General features: G+C 41.8%; 1 protein-coding gene across 5 annotated transcripts in view; it reads right to left on the reverse strand.

Moving 5' to 3' along the window:
• The window catches only part of USP22 (ubiquitin specific peptidase 22), a 195,256-nt gene that overhangs the window by 13,627 nt on the left and 161,273 nt on the right, over nucleotides 1-20,356 (reverse strand). For all 5 annotated transcript variants that reach the window (XM_073361871.2, XM_073361872.2, XM_073361868.2 and 2 more), the window contains 3 exons: nucleotides 19,892-20,061; nucleotides 10,505-10,652; nucleotides 429-534 (listed from right to left, as the gene is read on the reverse strand). In XM_073361871.2, coding sequence (XP_073217972.1) covers nucleotides 429-534; nucleotides 10,505-10,652; nucleotides 19,892-20,061 — 424 coding nt within the window. The remainder of the gene's footprint in view (nucleotides 1-428; nucleotides 535-10,504; nucleotides 10,653-19,891; nucleotides 20,062-20,356) is intronic.

A 20,356-nucleotide genomic window follows, 5' to 3' on the forward strand; every position in this document is an offset into this window, starting at 1 on the left:
TGAATTAATATGCAAACTAGATACCATTAACTTGGGTTTGAATAGAGACTGGGAGTGGCTGGGTCATTACACATATTGAATCTACTTCCCCATATTAAGAATCCTCACATCTTCTTGTCAGCTGTCTAAATGGGCCATCTTGATGATCACTACAAAAGTTTTTTTCTCTCCTGCTGATAATAGCTCTTCTTAATTAATTAGCCTCTTACAGTTTGTATGGCAACTTCCACCTTCTCTGTATGTATATATTATCTTACTATATGTTCCATTCTATGCATCCGATGAAGTGGGCTGTAGCCCACAAAAGCTTATGCTCAAATAAATTTGTTAGTCTGCCAGAAGTCCTCCTTTTCTTTTTGCGGATACAGACTAACACGGCTGCTACTCTGAATCCCATCTGAGTGCAGAATTAACCAAATTACACTTACTGGCAGACTTGACAAGTAACATCAGACTGCAGTCCGCCTGTGAAGATTTGGTCTATGATGCAGTTACAGTGGTTGGGGTTGTTGGCCTTCTTCCCATTATCGTCACCTGCAGGAAGGCAAATGAAATCTTTGTAATACATTCTTACATGTGCCCCATCAGTTCATATGGGCAGTTTGGAATCTCGTACTCATTGGATATTTCAGAAAACAAGGGATCAAGAAAGTGCCTCTGGTGGAGTACAAAATATTATGGCAAAAAGTTTAAATGCAACTGAGTGTTTCAGCAGAGATGAGGCTTTAAGGTAATGTGAACAGCCAGCCAATCTCAATTCTACTCTGAGATAGCCCACTCTTGCTTTGTAGAGAGATCTGCTTCGCTCTGTCACGTACGAGGGTTGGTTCCAAAGGTAAAAGGTGCTGCCAAAGTGGTTAATGAAAACGACTATTTAAACCCCACTAACAGGGCCATTGAGTGGCACATGCAGTTGAATAAACGGAATGCCGTAGAAGCAGTGATTTCCACTCAGGTACAGCACACAAGTGTGTGCTATTTTCTTACATTAATTCAGAGGATAGGTTATGCAGAGATGAAGATAATGGCTATTTTTAACAGTTCTTCCTTAATCATCTTGCCAGACCAAAAGACTAAGGTTGTGTTAAGGCTCCATTAACCTTCACTCTGGTGCCTATACCATATCTTTTCATCATCAACACTGTCCTTGTGTTCTGAAGTTTTCATCAGTAATAAAATGAAAGACAGTCTAGCCTCCCAGAGGGCATTTATTATAAGGTAAAGCCATGTTTACGTCAAGCTTATTCATGGAGACACTGAAGCTTCTCTGCTTTCCAGTAGGTGAAAGTGCATACCCACCTTCTAAGCACTGCTGCCAATAATGTATGCATCGGAGGCATAGCAGTTGGCTTTATGACTGGGATCCTAATGGGATTAACTGAATGAAGCATTCATAAAGGTTTGGTCTAGCAATCACAATGCCAGTCTGATTACCAGGAACTCTAAAATACAAATCTCTGCACTGATACACATACATATTCTTTTTGCAGATTTGGGCAATTCTTAGCCTATGTGCCTCAGTTTCCCCATTACTAAAATGAGGATAATACATTTACTTTTCTAACTTACAAGACTGTTGTGAGGATGAATCAAAGTCTTCAAAGTGCTTTCTCCTGTATCTACAGTAGGGTTTTTGTTGTTGAAACATCACATACACCTGGGTGAACCAGTTCACAACAGCTGGTAACTATTCCGGAAAGTAAGTTTTGAAAATTTTTCCAAAATCCTATTATAACAGAGGCTGCTAGCACAGCTAAAATTAGTGTTTGTCAGGTTTCCTCATACCTATCCAGTTAAAAAAAACTGCAAACACTAAAAATTGGTTTTAGACTATATTTTAGTTTAGGAAACAAAATACTAAGGAAGCTTAGTACTCAAAAGCTCAACAAAGCTCCTTTTTTACTTACAAAAAAATAAAAGAAAAAGAAAAAGAGGCTTTTCAGTCATCAGGACAAAAGAGCAAACTAAAAGCACACAAAAGCAGAAAAAATTATAGCCACATTTCAGGTACTTTAATTTGGCTTTGGCTGTTTACAATAATCTAATAGCAACAGATTTAAAAACCGAAATTATGGAAAATTGTTGAAAATATAAATTGATTGACTCACAAAAGTTCCAACCTGTGCTAATGTGGAATAAATGAGATAAGAACGGCCACATTGGGGTCAGACCAAAGGTCCATCTAGCCCAATGTCCTGTCTTCTGACAGTGGCCAATGCCAGGTGCCCCAGAGGGAATGAAGAGAACAAGGAATCATCAAGCGATCCATCCCGTTTGCCCATTCCCAGCTTCTAGCAAATAGAGGCTAAGGACACCATTCCTGCCCATCCTGGCTAATAGGTGAGAGTTACTTAGCCACACTGGGTTTTTTAGGTTAATTATATCCTAAATGGCTCGGAAAAGATCTCAGAGATTTTGCAGCTTCTTGCCTTACAGTCAGTGATGAACTGCCAAAATCTTAACAACCGGTTCCCTATAAAAAGTTCTGGTTTAAGGGATGTGCCACAATACGTATTTTTTGTACCAGTAGGGTTATCATACGTCCGTATTTTCCCAGGAGGGATTTTTAAAATTTAAAAATTCCTCCCGGACGGCGATTTAAGAACCAAAAAGCCTGACCTGTCTGGGACAATACTTTAGGCTGGTGTGTTAACCCTGCCTAAAGTTCTTTTTTAAAAAAATGGGCCTGAACTAGAAACGAGCTCCGTTTCACAGGTGTGGGTCCCCGCCACTCCCTGGGGGTGTGCTAGGGTGACCAGATGTCCCGATTTTATAGGGACAGTCCCAATTTTGGGGCCTTTTTTTTATATAGGCTCCTATTGCCCCCCACCCCCTGTCCTGATTTTTCACACTTGCTGACTGGTTGTGCACATGCGTGGGTCCCAGCTGCTCCCTGCCCCCCTTATTGAAGCAGGTGTGCAGGGTTACTGCCCTGGGAACTGCAGGGACCAGTGGACGTGGGGCCAGCTGAAGACGGGGGTGCGGAGCTGGCTGTGGGCAGGGCAGGGGGTGCAGAGCTGGCTGGAGACAGGAGGGTGCGGGGTTGGCTGGAGGCAAGGGGGTGTGGGGCTGGCTGGAGGCAGGGCAGGGCTGCAGGGGTGTGTGGCAGGGGTCAGCTGGAGACGGGGGGGTGTGGGGCTGGCTAGAGACAGGGCAGGGGGTGCGTGCGGCAGGGGCTGGCTAGAGACAGGGCAGGGGGTGCGTGCGGCAGGGGCTGGCTAGAGACAGGGGCTGGCTGGAGGCAGGGCAGGGCACGGTGTGTGCATGGCCGGAGGCAGGGGCTGGCTGCGCGCAGGGTGGTGGGTGCCTACGGGGAGAGTGGCTCGGAGCAGCCCGAGCAGCAGGACGAAGCCCAGGCCCAGCAGAGCAGCCGGGGACCCAGGGCCAGGGGAGCAGCAGCAGCACCATGGCTTGTGTCAGGGCCAGGCAGCAGCCCACGTGGCTCCCGCAGCGCAGCACCCCCGGCGGCCGGAGGAGGAATTACATCACTTCTCGGCCGGAGCCCATCAAAGCCTCAGCGCCCCCTGCAGGGAAGTGGGTTAACAACCGGATCTAAAACTGCTTCAAAATTTAACAACCGGTTCATGCGAACCGGCTCCAGCTCACCACTGCTTACAGGTACTTCTGGTCACGAAAACATACTCAGGAATTGTTTGCAAGAAAGAGAAACAAATGGCTTAAGTAAATAACATTTTTTTTAAAAAAAATTAGAATATATACATTGCAAGTAGATTTACAGTCTAGTTTTACAACAAAGTGCTCTCACCTGAAAGTGGCTTCAGTCCCTACCATGGGAATTTAAACTCGATAAGTTTATGGAGGAGATGGTATGATGGGATAACATGGTTTTGGTAATTAAATATTCATGGTAAATAGGCCCAATGGCCTGTGATGGGATATTAGATGGGGTGGGATCTGAGTTACCCAGGAAAGAATTTTCTGTAGTATCTGGCTGATGAATCTTGCCCATATGCTCAGGGTTTAGCTGATCGTCATATTTGGGGTCGGGAAGGAATTTTCCTCCAGGACAGATTGGAAGAGGTTTAAAAGGTTTAAGTTATGCTCAAAGTTCAAGTCAACCTAATGAATTCTTAAAGAATATAAAACCTTGCTGTTCACCTTTATAAAAGACTATTTATAATTTGTAACAACACTACACATGGATTTTAATAATGATTTAAGATATTTTATCTTAGTTTTTAAATCTGCATTTCAATTCCCTTTAAAGACACTGTAGAGATAGTTACGTCACTATAATCCAACCATCTGAAATTTGATTTCCCCCCCTTTTCTTGTTTTGGAGTGGGCAGAAGCAGAGAAACAGGCTCTACAGATTTTCATTGGCCTTCAGGTAATGTCCCTGCTGCATACTTTAATAGACAGCCATTTCTGCCCACAGGAGAATAAGAATAGTCCCTTTTCAATTACACAAGTCAATTAGGCTCTGTGATGAGGGGGTCTCAAAAGAATATCCTGCAAGCTTGTTCACAGCGAAACAAAGGGCATGACCACTCACATCATTTCCCATGACATCTGGTTGGAAAGAAGGAAAAAACATAATACTGCCACCTCCTCGCACTTGTCAATATTATATTATATACATATATATATAAAAATATAAATGAACTGAGAAGAGGCAGGGAGAGGAAGCATACTATGCATCTGAATTCTAGCAGCTGCAACTGATTGTGCTGTTGTAGTTAAGGTTGTATTCAGCATATTTATCATATCATATGGTAAATTCTACTTTCACAGGCTTATACAATAGTCATAGCAAATCACACCAGGTACAAAAGTAATTTCTTATAAAAGAAATCAGTCAAAGTAGGTAAGAGGTTTTTTTTATTTAAAAAAAAAACAAAACCTCACAATCGCTTGAATATTTGCATATACAAATTGCTCTGATTAAATCATAAAGGAGTCCCCCAGGCCCAGCATGTTAAACAGCTTGGATTTAGATTAAATGTAAACATTCTATAATCACTCTACTAGTGTAATCATTTCTTTAATTTGGAAAACTGAAAGAGTGGCTACAGTTCACAAGTAGTAGTTCCTTTAAGTATATTAGATGTTCCTTCATATGCATACTAGATAAGTTTATAGAAAGGCCATTAAATAATCAACAGCAAACATTATAGAAGTATTTGCATGTTCATTTCTCCAGAGTCTGGTACTTCTTTAAAAAGTATCACGATGCTTTGTTTCACAACCTCAGTTTTTTATTTTTAACTAAAAAAGGGACACATCAGGAACTAATTCCACCAGCTTAACTTTGGGGACATGTGCTATGAACACATACTTGTTCCATACCTCTGTTGAAAAGTTCCATTCTCACAAGCAGGCAGTACATACTGAAATTTACAAGAAACTTAGAAGACTAGAAGTTTTGCAGATTTCTCTCCCTTACCTGCTCACAAGAACTGGGCAGTCTGGCAGAATGTGTGACAGTACAGTGCAATGTGCACACCCTTGATTCCCAAACCCAGAATTCTGGATTTGCTATATGTCATTTAGATAGAATCCAAACTTCTCAGCTATGTGGCAAACCTTGTTAGGGGTAGGTGCTGTCAGGTTCTTCAGAATCAGGAGAAAATATGTATAATGTTAGGCTCAACATCAGACCTGTCAATTTTGATAATGACCCTTTAAAATGACTGGGCTGTAAAAGCTAGCATCTAAACAGTAATGTTATTTGAATTTAATTTTTGTATGCACTATTCTACCGTATTTTGAAAATGCAATTACTGTAATGGATTACCAGCTTCTGTTCATAGTTCAATCTGCTCATTTTGTTATATGCCATCCTACAGCAATTTTTAGTGACTCAGGCATGCATCTGCTGCTACCAATTTGTGCCTGTGCTACTCTTTGCTGCTTGGTTGGGGATGTCTTTGGAACAAGAAAAGTCAGTCAGTCAGTGGAGGTTTTAATCTTTAAACTGTGGTCTTGCGCATAAGGGCTGGCCTACATATGGAGCTATTCCAGTATAACTCTTCTACTGTTCCAGTATAACTCCACGAGGGGATTCTCTTATCCTGGGACTAGCAAATCCACACACGGAGTTATTCCAGACTAACTACTGTGCTTAAAATTCACACCCTACCTTAATCTGAATGAACTTTCAAGTGCAGCCAAGCCCTGAAGAAGAAAAAGAGAAACTAAATAGGTACAAGTATCAGAGGGGTAGCCATGTTAGTCTGGACCTGTAAAAGCGGTGAAGAGTCCTCTGGCACCTTACAGACTAACAGACGTATTGGATAAAGCTTTCGTGGGTAAATACCCACTTTGTAGGATGCAAGTCAGTCAGTCTATAAGGTGCCACAGGACTCTTTGCCGCTTAAATAGGTACAAATTATCCTAAATTCGGCTATACCATTTCTGGAATACATACTAGGTGGAAACAAAAAATATTCAGATGTCATCAGCTCCATTTTTCAGGGGAGCTTGTAGGATGGGAGCTCTTAGGTGGATTTCTTTCAAAGAAGGGGTCATTAAGGTTAGACTGATGTCACCTAAAAGCTAATTTTACAATTTTCAGGCAGGGCAGCATTATGCAGTTTTACTTTTCTCTAATACAAGTTAGAGATTTGCAAATCCCAGAGAATCCCACATCAAATACTGGGATGACAAGTTGTAAACAATGACTTTACATCTGGTCTACTGCATAACTGTATAAAAACATATGCAATAAAGATCCAGGTAACTGTTCTACACATTTTCTGTACCTTCTTCAGTTCACGTCAAGACTTCAAAGTCTGCAGATTAATTTGTCATACATGGTTATTTAGGGGTCCAAGTCTGAAATTTATGGTCTTAAGATATATGACAATGGACTGTCTAATGTCCAGTTTATTCCTCAGGCAAATAAAGTGCAAGATGGGAAAACAGAGCAAAATCTCACTGCCTGCCCAAGGCAGTCTGAGCTTTAAATCCACTTTGTCTTGTTGAGATAAGATCCAATAAAGAACAAAGCCTGAATTTCAACAGTCAACAAGGTGGTGGAAGTGGCCCTCAGCTACAGCATCTGCAAGTGCCCAGATACGTGGCCACCATAATAACGTAACCATTAAAATTACCCTGGCTAGTGATGCAGATACAAAGCACGTTGCCATTTAACAACCTGCATGATCTGGCTGAAAATGCTTAAGAGCCCAAATAAGGGTTTTTTAAAACAGAGGCAGAAGACAGCAGTGCACCATTCAAACTTCAGGTAAGGGTTGGGTGCCACCATGAAGCTACTGGATTACCTGTTTTCAAGGACAGAGCAGTATGCATTTGGGAGAAGAGGAAGGGAAGAGTAGTAATCCACAATTCACCATTTTTGTCTTCCCAAAGGCTCTCTCTCTTTTGCTAATCCATCCTTTCGGCTGGCGAGAGCTCAATCTAGCTCCCTTTCCAACACGTCAACGCTGCTTTTTGGATTGGCCCATTGGAAAGGAATGGTGTACAAGGCACAGCTGCTAAACAAGTGGGCCTGATTCTCAGTTACTCTAAGATACTTTTATGCTATTCTAGCAGCAGCAAGGGGGGTTTAAAGTGGGGGAAAAAACAGACCCCTGAGAATACCCCTGCTTAGAGGCCCTTCCTGGCCAGTGTAGAGTTGACATAAAGGCTCTCTACCAGCCCTGCTCCCTGGCAGAGGGGGTGAATCAGGAGAATGGTTGGAGTGACCTGGTGTACGATTATTCTGTGTTTCAGCTTCAGAGCTTTTCTGACTTATGTCAGGGGTCAGGCAGGCTCCTGCATGGCCTGAGAATACATGGCTTTTAGCCACCTTAACTACACACTTCCATGATTCCCCTTTCCACTTGACATAGAGAAAAGGAGTAACTCAAAATCAGTGCCGCTCTCTCCAGCTTGGGGCCCAAACAAATCCACACCAGCCAACAGATTATTCTTCTGAAGACCATCAGGCCGGCCTAGATATGGACCTTTAGCTGCTTAGGTGTGTACTGGGTTTGAAACAGAGCTGTAAAGTTTAATTTTTACTTCCACTAAATATTGGTGGCCTATGTTTTACTATTCAAGCTCAAAATGGATTGTGCACATAAGATACTCCAAACCTCCCTCTGTTCTCAGGGTGAAACCGACGGTGCTTTAAGAAGCTGGGGAGAGAGAGAAAAGATTAATCTACACCAAATAGCTCCACTACCCCTCATTAGAGTAGTTGGGCAATTATGCAGTTTTCAGCATAAAGGCACCATTAAATTTGGGGGATTCCAAATTGATGGTCAGTAGTGACAGAGCGATGCCCAGCAGCAGGGGCTCTTGAACAAAGAAGTGTTGTTTGTGATATCAGATGTATATTGCTATGGAACTGCAAGCCTCAAAAGCTCTATCTAATCTGAATGTACACTACTGGCACAGGAGGAATATCTGATTAGTGCAGCAACAGTATGCATAATCTCACTAGCAGCAGTATCTTATGAGTACATAAATACATGTAACCAGGAAGGTTTTCACATTATATAGCTAAACCACCCATTTCCTCCTGAAACAGTTTAACGTGTGTCCATACTAGCCTCCTGGTTTGTGCAGGACTCAAACAGTTCAACAACTATCTGATTGTACCGTTTACCTTGCAATGACGCAGTCTGCAAACCTACACCATGCCCTAAGGCTGCCTCCATTTCTTCAGAAATTGAGCTTTAAAAAACCTTCTGAATGCATAGAGGTCATGGTTCTGGCATCTACACTTCACCATTTACAGTATTATAATACAGTTTGATCTACCTACAAGGATGTAACCAAACCTTGGTGTAACTGTTGCAGAGCACTGACCTAAAGCTAGCATTGGACAACATGGTAAAATATATAGTATAGTTAGAACCTTACTGACAGCTTGAAAAAGCATCTGAATGAAGTATTAGCTCTGAAGCCTAATGACAATTTGAATGTTCTCTGTTACCACTGAGCATTTTAACAGAGCTATGCAGCCACTATATTTCACTGCTTGGTTGAAAAGGGAAAACTTTCTCCTAGGCCTGTGGCATATAATACCCTTGAGGGTTTAGCAGTGGCAGTGGAATCTTGGGGAAGGCTCATTCTAGAGTTAGTTCTGTAAGGTTTCTCACATAGGTATGTTACCTAGAGCTACTACTTGACTCTCCGTTGACAAAATATTTTCAGATACTTCAATATTAAACTTCAAAAGAATATGGCAGCTGCAAGCTCTCTCATTACAGTTTCAGGGAGAAAGTTACTATTCTCACTTAGACTTATCAATAAAAGCCCAAGAAATATGAAGGGGCTCACAGCTAACAGATGAAGAAGTGTCAAGATTTGTAAGATCAATGATTCAGAGCCTTTAAAAAGTTCAAAAGAAAAGAAAAATGTTCAAGTTTACAGACTGCTTCTTCAGGATCAGCAGAAAACAAGAGGCCGAAGACCAGATAGAATCTATTACTTACGTACACAGACACCCACCCCCTCTCTTTGGGAAGATATCTTGTCTATTATTAATCTGAACAAATACATTCACTGTAATTACCCAGTATATTCAAACTTGCATTCCATAACGTACAAGGGTATTTCAAAGATAAAAGCCAGACATCAAGACATTTCAGGGAAGCACTGGTGTTCTTCCCTCTGATAGTCCTCCTCTTGTAAACCTCAAAACTCATTTTTAGGTGTTTTGTAAAAGTACTGTGTACGCCTACAGTGCTCTACAACTTCAAAAATAACAGCATCTAACATTTAAAGCAGCAGATTCTTTTAAGTACAACACCACCTCATGTATCTAAATAAAATGAGTGACAAGATAATAAATATAGACTTATGGAGTATCAATTCCCTTTATGCACATCAAATAACTAGTTCAGCTAACCGTGGGTCAGACAAACAAGGTTACATATACAGTATATTCTCTTCAATTCATAGATTCTGTACCTTAAACCTTTCTTAAAATCTTGTTAGTTCAGCTTTAAAAATGTGCTAATGAACACTTCTACTGTAAATAGAATTGGCTACTTTATAACAATATTATTAAGGCTGAGAGACAAGGTCTCAAGACTGAATGGATTTTGAGGTAAGGGTTCCATTTGGTCTTTCATTCATAGTGCTGTTAAGATGTTGTGTATCACAAATACAGTACTGTAATATTTAAGCAAAACAGTCTTGGACACTTACTTTGCCTCCTTTTGTGTGTTTAGTCAGTACCTTACTGATGCATTGAATAAGAATTTAAAATACCTCAAATATAAATAGAATTTGGATGGCAATTTAAATTACAAGATACTGACTCACATAACCAATAAGAAAAGGGCAAGCTTGTGACTCAAACCAATACGTACTCTCTCTCTCTCTCTCTAAATGTGGGTATTTTGGCAGGAGGAAGTGTCTGTTTGATAGATGTATGAGAGAAAGGCAAAAACACATTTAAAAAGGAACTCGCTAAATAGGGAGAATATTGTATTGGAAGCCCATTTGCCCCACTTAAGAAGAGATCTCTAACTTTTTTTGATTCACTATTCCTTGCTCATGGACGTGCTAGTACAAGCCTTACCTTTGCAGTGTCTGTGTAGCACATCTAATGCAGCAATGAGGAACTCGTGTGCATCCTGTTGCTCGTACCCTGCTAAATGCCGTGCGTGCGTCCATACCAGGTGCAATAACCTATATGGAATGTGAGGAGATCGGTGCCCAGAGTAAAACTGCTCAAAGCAAAGAAAAGGACATGATGGTTAACGTGATACATGGTCTCTGTGCATTCAGCCATAAAAGAAGTTAGTGACTGGAATTAGAGAACTGAAGTTATATGCCACAGTTTTGACAGTCTTACACTGAGATGTTCAGGTTTGTTTGTTTTTTGTTGTTTTTTTTTTAAACAGATCCTCCAAGTGAGTGGTTTGGGAACAGAACACACTGGACACATTTATTTAAGTTATAGGCACCTTTTATAGTTTTCATTCTTGCAGCTTCCTGGTTTTGTGGTGATCAGCCTGCATTATGAGTAATGTCATATTGAGGACAGAAATGAGCAGTACTCAAATCTGCTTACTCTGGACAGCATGCTGGAATCTCTAAAAATGTATTTGCTCTAGATTGAAGACATACCCACACATTTAAGGAGTCAACAAGCATATTTGTACATTATACACTTGTACAGAATTAGGAAAAAACACAACAGTAGAGGCCACTGGGAAAAAAAAATATCAATGTTTACTATTAACTACCCCTAGACACCAATATATGGTAATTGCTGGTGAGTAGTGGCCACCACACACTAAAGGTTTGTACATATGGGGAAATTTACTGGGATATACATACCAGTATGTCAAAGCAACATAAGCTAAACCAGAAAAGGGCATTTTTATTCCTGAGTAACAGTGTCCACATGGGAAGTTACACCGGTATAACTATACTGCTAATTATAGCGGCATAGTTGTGCTGGTAAATTTCCCCATGTAGACAATCTCTGTGTCAAGAGTTCCTCCTGTAAATATAAAAGTTCAATTTCAAATTTACTAACTGAAGTGACATTTCATTTCAAACAAGTGAAAAATATATCATTGGACCTCCCCTGCCCTTTGAAGAAACGTTCTCCAGCAAGGGTGCCCTGCTAGGCCATGCTAACTGTTGACAAGACCTCATAAGTGACACTACTGTTTATGTTTGAGGTATATTTTCCAATAAAACTCTTCCATCACATAGAAAAGAATATGCAGCGGATTGAAAAAAAAAAGTAGCAATGTGGGTTACTTCACTAGAAAAGTTTTTTTTAATCATTATTTCTGGGTTTCTCTTTGCGCTTTTCCTGTGAGCTTTTTCACACCAGTAAAATTGCAAAAACTCTGCTGCAAAGCTGGCTAGAGGAATTGTACAGTCTCTTTTGGGGTTAGCTGTAGGTGAAAAGTAGTCAAGATTATTTTTTCACTAATCCTCATTTCTGTATAAAGCTCTGTAGTCTTTTGTCAAATTTCTCTGCAAATAAAGTTCTCTTCTTCTATAAGCCCCTATTTTCTCAACAAGAAACTATACTGCTGCAGCCCAACAATGCAAAAAACCCTTCTATAAATAAAAGGATCAATAGGTAACTCTGATGCCAACAAGAATGACACCAGGAGACTGGAGCGGTAATTGAAATCTGCTGATGCAGCTACTGCTCAACATTATTCAGGAAACTGCAGCAATAAAACGTCTCTGTTCTGTCACTCCTTGCAATTAGTCTCAGAGCTCTCTGGTCATTTTAACCAAGAGCACTCTCCATAATTACTCCACGGCAGATACTAGACCTGCCAGCAGATTTTACATTCTTTAGTGCTTCATTAGGATGAAAGGAATCTAAAAGAAACTATCAAATTATTGGCTATTACCATATGGAAACTGGAAACACACCCAATCACAGTACTGTTAAATATACAGTACAAAAGCTTCACTCATATCATATTTAGTAATAGTCCCTATGCCTTTTTACTTAGCAAATTTTTACTACTTACAGACAAGGATGCTGGAACAATTTGTATAGTGGGGGTGCTGAAAGCTATTGAACCAAACTGTAAATCCTGTATATAATGGAAACCACTTCAAGCCAGGGTGACCAGATGTCCCATTTTTAAGCCCTCCTACAGGTGTCCTGATTTTTTCTTAAAAATGGGCAAATTGTCCCGAATTTTCTGTCGTCCTCCCCTACCATTACTAGCGGGTCCTGTTGCTGGCAAGATCCCTGCTCGCCAGCCGCCCACCCACTAGCAGTGAGTGGGGGGGCTCCAGTGGCTGACAATGGGGGTGGGTGTGCAAGGCTGGTGGCGGGGCAAAGATACAGCGTGTGGGGCTGGCCGCTCCCCCTGCTGATCAGTCAGTGCAGCCCCTGCTGCCTGCTAGTTCTCAGCCAGCAAGGCCCCGCCCCCCATCCTGTTTCTGGCTGGCACTGGCTACATGCTGTGGTGGCTGGTGAATGCAGCCAGGCGCCAGACGGTGGCCAGTTATGTGTCGCCTCTGCTACCCACCCATCAGCCCTTTACGTGCTCCCCCTCCCGCTTTCCTCTCCCTGCTTTGCCCCTTCGCCCCCCAAGTCCTGCTGCTCCTCCATAGCCCACCCGGCGGGGCATGTCCCGCTCCCAGAGCTGTGCAGAGAACCAGCCCCCGGTTGGAGCACTCAGCTCACCAACAGCCTGGCTCACCTTCTCCTATGGCTGCGCTGGTGCCCCGGGAAAACCCTCCGGCCTGGGCACATGAGCCTAAACCCCACACAGCCCTGGCACGGGGAACACTTCGCCCCCCAGCTAAGCTCTGGAGTGGTGGTCGGTGAGTGATTTTCAGACTGTTCCTGTCCCGAACCTGCAGGCTCCACAGCAGCCTCTGGGGCAGGGGCTTAGCACCCTCTTCACCCACCCCGACCCTCTGGGTCCTGCCTCCAGGGAGCGCGGGGCTGCTCCATCCCCTAGGCACCCTCCCCTGCTGAGCCACCTCTCTGGCGGAGTTCGTTGAAGCCCCTGCAGTCAGGTTCCCTGGGCCCTGGTGCACAACACAACCTTAGGGCTTAACCCCTTCCTGCCCACACTTGAGCTGGAGGTGGCTGGGTAATGTAGGTGGCCAACAACAGCCTGGAGGTGTTAGCTGCCTTTCAGCACTGTGCGGGCAGGAAGGGACAAGCTGCTTCCAACCATATGCTGCGGGGGGGGGGGGGAGGGGGAATAGGAGAAAAGCTCTGAAAAGACACAAGCCAAGTCATCCCTTCCCCACCCCTCACCCCCCTCCTCCCCTGCAGCTGAAAGCAGCTCCTGTCCCTTCCCTCCCACACAGTGCCAAAAGGCTGCTGCTGGCCACATTCTGGTGTGAATCCTGGCAGAAATCTGGGGAGGGGGGCATGTGATCCTGCATGCTCCCCACCATGAGCTACCTCGGGAAGATGCGGCGCCAGGTACCAGGAGAGGCGGGTCAGTCATGGGGGCCCAGCCAGGAATGGAGGGCGAAGAGCACCAGGCAGGGAGGGTTGGGTAGGTCCGTCACCCCCGCCCCCCCCATGTGAGAGAAGTAGGGGAGTGCGTGTGTGTAGGGAGGTAGGAGCATGTGTGTCACCCCTCCCTGTGTGAGCCCATAAGCCTTAAAGATAAGAAGGTAAATAAAAAGAATCCAACTACGCAGTATTTCTTTTTAACAGGGACTCAGTCAACTTGATGTTAATTTGAATGTTTGTACTGCATAGTTCGGACTGATTGCTGTTGAACAAGCCTGAAAATGAGTAATTTTACCAGGTGCCCCATATTCAGCACAGGGAAACATGGTCACCCTACTTCAAGCCGGGGAGTGCGGCAGCACCTCCCCGGACATCTAGTTCCAGCACCTATGCTTACAGACTACCAATGTAAGAGCAATTCTATAGGCACATTACCTTTTTGAAACAGAAACAAATCAACCAATGCCAATATAGATCCTAGAAGGATCAGACTAATTGCATCTTCAACTGTGGTAAATATATAAAATATATATTTTTCTAATTTTATAGTGTGCTTATCAAAAAAAGTCGATGCAAGTGACAAAGTGTTGTCCCCATGTTAACTGAATCGTTCTTCAACCTACAAAGACCACTGTGTCCCGCTCCATGTTGAGAAATAGAAACACAGTTGTGCTTCTAAACCTTGAGCTCATTGGAATATAATTTGTGTGCTTATATCTAAGGACTAAAAGAATCTCACTAGGGGAAAACTACTAAAAAAAAAATGTTCAATCAAATATTTAAAGTGTTAGTACTATTGTATATTTAATACTTGGTATTTTAAAGTTTTGTCATTACTGATTTTTAATTATAACTACTGTAAGCTTCTCTAGTGCTCTAAGTATTTCAGGAGACTCTACTGTAAAGCAGAACACGGAAAAGTGAATTTGCTGCATACAAACATATGCAGGCATTTAGTTCTAGAGCTCAGACACTACAAAGAGCTAACAGAGCATACCAGGTACAAGGCATGCTTATAAGCACACACTGATTTCTTCTGCACTTTTGAAGGTGACTAACAAAAATGCTAGGTTATGGCTTTTTTGCCTCTTTGTGATGTATAAAACAGCCTAAAAGATTGTACATTTTTTCCAAAAACCTTCAAAAATCTGCTCATTTATTCGCTTTGAAATATCAAGAATGTCAAGTCTGGTCTTCCCCAGTTTTATTGGCGAACACTTTGGGGGTCTCAGCGATGTGTATTGTGGGCTTTCCACAGACCTCAACTCAAGGGGTAGAAGTGCACAATCCTTAACAGAGACATCTATTTCTTCCAACTGTTCGTGGGCTGAGGTCTCCATGTTTAAATATGCCCTGCCCTAGTATTTTTATACTGGCTCATGGCTACCTCTAGCAGTAATGTATATGGGATTTCTAGATTTCATCATACATGTTTTTACACAATTAGTACTCAGCAGCAATATACAGCAACCTCGACTCATCAGACAGAGCTAGAACAGGTAAGACCCCACAGGCTATACCACTGCGGGGATGCTCTTCTCCCATCAAAAATGGATGTATGGAGGAGGTGTTCCAGCTATGGGAATAAACAAAACTACTTGAGCAATCTTGCATATATACCAAATTAACATTCTTTCTGCAAGTAAAGAGTTCTTTTAGGCCTAATTCCTGTTTTGGACTCCATTCCAACTGGAAAAATTAAAAGTTTCACTTATGAATTATTTTTCAACTTAATAACCTTAAATAGACAGGAAGTCTACAGTGGAGGATGGGGGAAGAATATATTTTGGCTTCTAATACAAATATCTATCCTAGGTCCCTTAACACTCAGTAATGTTTCATGTAACTTGGAAGATCCCAATTTCACAAGCACAGATATAAATTCTATACCTGTTTCAGATGCAATAATTTATTATGGTTTACGAATGGGCACAAGTTCCACGGAACTTTACTGTGTATGGAACTTTAAGGATTGTGAGCCGTTTCTGCTGTATAAATCTACACAGATTCTTTGCTGAGCAGGTGGTATTAATTCCCACAATTTCTTCTTTCTACTTTTCTTTAACTCTTGACTTTATATAAACGTTGCCTAGACTCTCAAATAGAGGACAATACTGTATGTGCCCAGTAAAGCCTCAGTCTGTGATGTTTAGCATAAAGGCCTTCAGGTACTTTTTCTTCCCTTTGTGCAGGTTTCAGCCAAAATTTACTTACTTTTATTTTCTACGCAAACCATTTCAACAAGGCCTAACATCTTAGACATTAAAGTAATAAATCTTCTCATTCTCCTTTTTCCTGTGCATCTCGGTTTCTAAACCCTCCCTACCTAGTTGTACTGTATTCTTTTGCAGACTCACAGGGGTGGGTAATGACAAGAGAAGGCTTTGTTCTTTACTTTGTGTGAGTGCATGCACCACAATCTGCAATATCCCCAGGTGCTCCTGCTATTCCAGTCACATAGTAGGCGGAGAGACACCCTGCTAATCGTGCCACATCGTAAGGTCATCCTGTAAAGTGAATAAATATCCCTTAGGGACTAGACCATCACTGAACTCATTTTCATTGGTAAACCAAAAGTAAATAAAAGTGAAAAGCCATTAAGCTAACTAGCTCAATTAACGGATTCTATATATTTTCAGTCTTGATTTTTTTTAAATCCAGTTTCAACTATACTGACCATTCCCAAATCCTTTTTATTCTCCCTGCTATGCAGTACAACTGGCTTCATTACATTATTATTTCACTGAGAGGTAAACTGCATGAGCTAAAAAGTTAATAAATACAATTATACATTTTAAAAACAAACACCAGAAATGTGATGCTGAAATATTTGCAAAGCTGCAACTAGTGAATTTATAGGGAAAGAACTATTCCCCTGATGTAAGCAGTGACAAACAACTGACACCTTCATTGCTCACCATCAATCTATTTCAACCAGAAGGAACCTGTCACTTCCAAACATGCAAATGCAGTGGACATTTATCATGGAGAAACCACTGGTACAACCTACGCAACTGATCCTAAGCTGGAAAGCAGAACAACATTATTTCTTTATGGATCACAATGGGCAAAAATCACCCTGATTTTCAAATTGCAGATCTCACTTTTTTTTAAGTTTTCTAAGCTGAATTTATTTGCATGCTCTCACTAGAGTCCCTGGCATTCCATTTGGATAAGATCATGCCTTCAGGAAAGGGGGGTGGAGGAGCGATAAAATTAACCCTTGCCCTGATTATCTGACATTTAATAAGATGGCTTGAGACAACTACATCAATTAACCCCGAGGGAAAGCCAGGTAAAAACCAGATCACACTGAAAACCAGAGACAGAATTTGAACTGCAGTTGCCCTAGTAATTAAATTACAAAAGATTCCTTCATAAGAGTCACACCACTGAATCTCTATTGGTTAGCCCTCCCTGATCACTGGAAATGCAACAAGAGGGCTCCTTTCTGTATAATTAGTGAGGGGACTGGAGATAAGCAGTTTAGTGCGTAATTATAAGACATTAGATGGAAATGTGCGTGTGCAGAAATTCAAAATGCTCCCATGGGGAAAAGGGGACTTCTAACAAAAATGCTGAGAGATTTATCAAATGTAGCCAATACTATAATATTTACTATTTACAGACAGGAGGAAATATTCTGGAGTTGGGTAATCAACAGCACAGTTTTGCTTCTGACGGACTGGGTGTTAAAATTTTTACTTCTAGGTAATTGTGGTAGTTGTGTGGTAATTCTCTCTCCCATATCACTTACAGTATCCCTCCCTAACATTAGACTCTTACAATAAGCTAAATATCTCAACATGACGTATAAAGATGGACACAGATCACTGCAGTCCTGTCTCTACAATCTGGTATTTTAAACAGCTGAAATTCTATACTCGTTCATGGTATCATAAGTCTCACAACAGGAATTACACAAGAATTGGTGAAAACACAGGTATGGATTTTGATTGGAGGAAAATGTAGGCTGAAATTTTCAAAACTGTCTGTGGAATTTAGAAGCATAATCCAAACTGAAATTAATGCAAGTTGTGCACTTAAATCCTCTTTAGGACTGGGGACAGTTCTTTTGTTCTGGGTTTGTACAATGCCTAGCACAATGGGGTCCAGCTCCATGAATGGAGCTCCTATACACTACACCAACACAAATAATAAATCACCATCCCCCAGCTCCCCAGGCAGCTTTTGCAACCTCACCCCCAATTCATGACATGGTAGTAATTTCCCCCTTCTCCACCCACCCTTTTTTAAAAGGATGGTAGTGCTAACAGACCATCCAAATTATTACAAGCCAATGGGATGACATAATGTTTATATATCAATCTGATGAAGGCACATCGAGATGACTGTAGATGAGATTAGTACCTATATACTTGGCTTTTTACAATCAAACAGATACCAATTTCTATAGGCTATTTCCACGCAGTGCCTGGAATACTTACCTATGTAGAGTGGTATCCCCTGCCCTTGCTATTCTGATTTACCACATCTAGTGTGAATTATCCTCTAGCTGCTACCTACAGGAGCACACTTCCCTTCCCTTCCTCCCCTCCCACCTCTAGTCCAGCATCCTCAGTAGTAAATAGGAAATGAACCCACATACAGGAAGTTTAATATGTAAGTAATGTTTGTAAAGCACTTTGAAAGTGTAAACTGGTGTATATAAGCGTTAAGCACTATTTCAGAAACTAATCACCCCCTAGTAGAACACTAAAAAAAAAAAAAAGGCTACTTCACTTCCCCACACAAGACTGACTGATCTACAATAAACAGGAGAGTGATCCTTGGCGAACTGAAACCTACTGAATAGCAGTAAGTAGATTTTAGGTGTGCCGGGACTTTTATGCCATGAAATATAAACAGATACTAAAATACACTCTGCCTACGGACATTATTTCGAAGCAACATGCACCTACCTTGTAACAGCATAAACTACATTTTTAACCAAGGAAAGAACAGTTATGAGCATTTCTTTTGCTTACCATGAAGGCAGGTCTCTCATGCAGGGGTAAAAAGCACAGGGCAGATAAAGAAATTTCATCTTAAAACCTAAAATCAAAGTCACCTACAATACTGTCATGTGGCCTTATATTTCTGAGTCAGAAATAAGACTGCAAAAGTACCTTCAACACAGTGACTCACAAAATAAAAATCTTTCAATGTCTATCATGCAGCAAAAGCCTACAGAGAAGAGGTGGAAACTTCAGAAAGGTATACTGCAAAGCCAGGTATCTTGCTGAACAAAGGGAAAGAGTAATGTACAAAAAGGGACTGGCCTTTGTTTTTGCTGCTGGGTGCTCCCTTGCGTGCCCCCCTCCCCCCATGCAAGCGGTGGGAGGGGTCTCAGGGGAAGAGGCTGGACAGGGGTGGAGCCCACAGAAGATTCATCTGGCCCTGTGGGTGCTGAGCACTGGCTACTTTTTTCGGTGGGTGCTTGAACCCCAGAGCACCCATGGAGTTGGCGCCTATGCATGTACACAGTGTACATACTGTACCAACATGGCTGCTTCCGATTATCCTCCTGCAATTATTGTGTTTTGGTATAGGAGAGGCTAGCAAATGTTTTTAAAGGAAAGAACACACACAATTAAGATCCTTACAGTATTTACACTAACTAAGGTAACCCAGTGCCTTAAACTACAATGGTACATATTGTAGTTTCGCTCACTCTCCTCTCCGCCTGTTACAGATTCCTCAGTTAGACCTTGGACCTTATAAATAAGATGCACTCTCAGCTTTAACAGTGCTCTTACGAGGTTTCACACTGGGTCCTTACTCAGACAACTCCAGATGACTTCAGTGGCCGCTTTACCTGAATAAGGACCACAGGACTGCACTCAATTATTCGTTGACAATAAATTCACATTCCCTTTTTATCACGTATTTTGCCATCTGATAATGTCAATAGAATTTATTTATGATGCCTCTCTGCATAAGAAGAGTTGTGGAAAGTTACAGGGTGATGCTGTAGTGGTGAACAGCACTCACCTCCTGAAAAAGTGTAGACATTTCACAGACCAGACATGAGCTGGGACTTTGCATTTCACATTTGTGCCTGTCGGAGAGGAAGAAATCTCGCAGTAGTGGAGTGTGGGTAAGTGCTTGGACAATACAGTTCATAAAACATGTGTTCCCAAGATTGATTAGCCCTCGTAGACCTATAAAGACAGAAAGGGAAGGGTAAATATAAGTACTGCTGAGTTAAAAACAAAACAAAACTGAGCATTTCAGTCATTTGCATCTTTTAACATATTCAAAACGCTGCCCCCCCAACATCTTAGAAGATTTTATATCCTGTAAGAATTTATGACTAATTCAGCCAGCAGTAAACCAGAAAGTGCTACAAGTTTACAACATTTTTTTGCAATGTGGGTTTTGTGGGGCTAGGGACAAAACAAAACCCCACAAACAGAAAACTGAATTGTCGCTTGTGTTACTGATCAAAGAAGCTAA

Source organism: Lepidochelys kempii, chromosome 10 (assembly GCF_965140285.1).
Source record: "Lepidochelys kempii isolate rLepKem1 chromosome 10, rLepKem1.hap1, whole genome shotgun sequence".
NCBI lineage: Eukaryota > Metazoa > Chordata > Testudines > Cheloniidae > Lepidochelys > Lepidochelys kempii.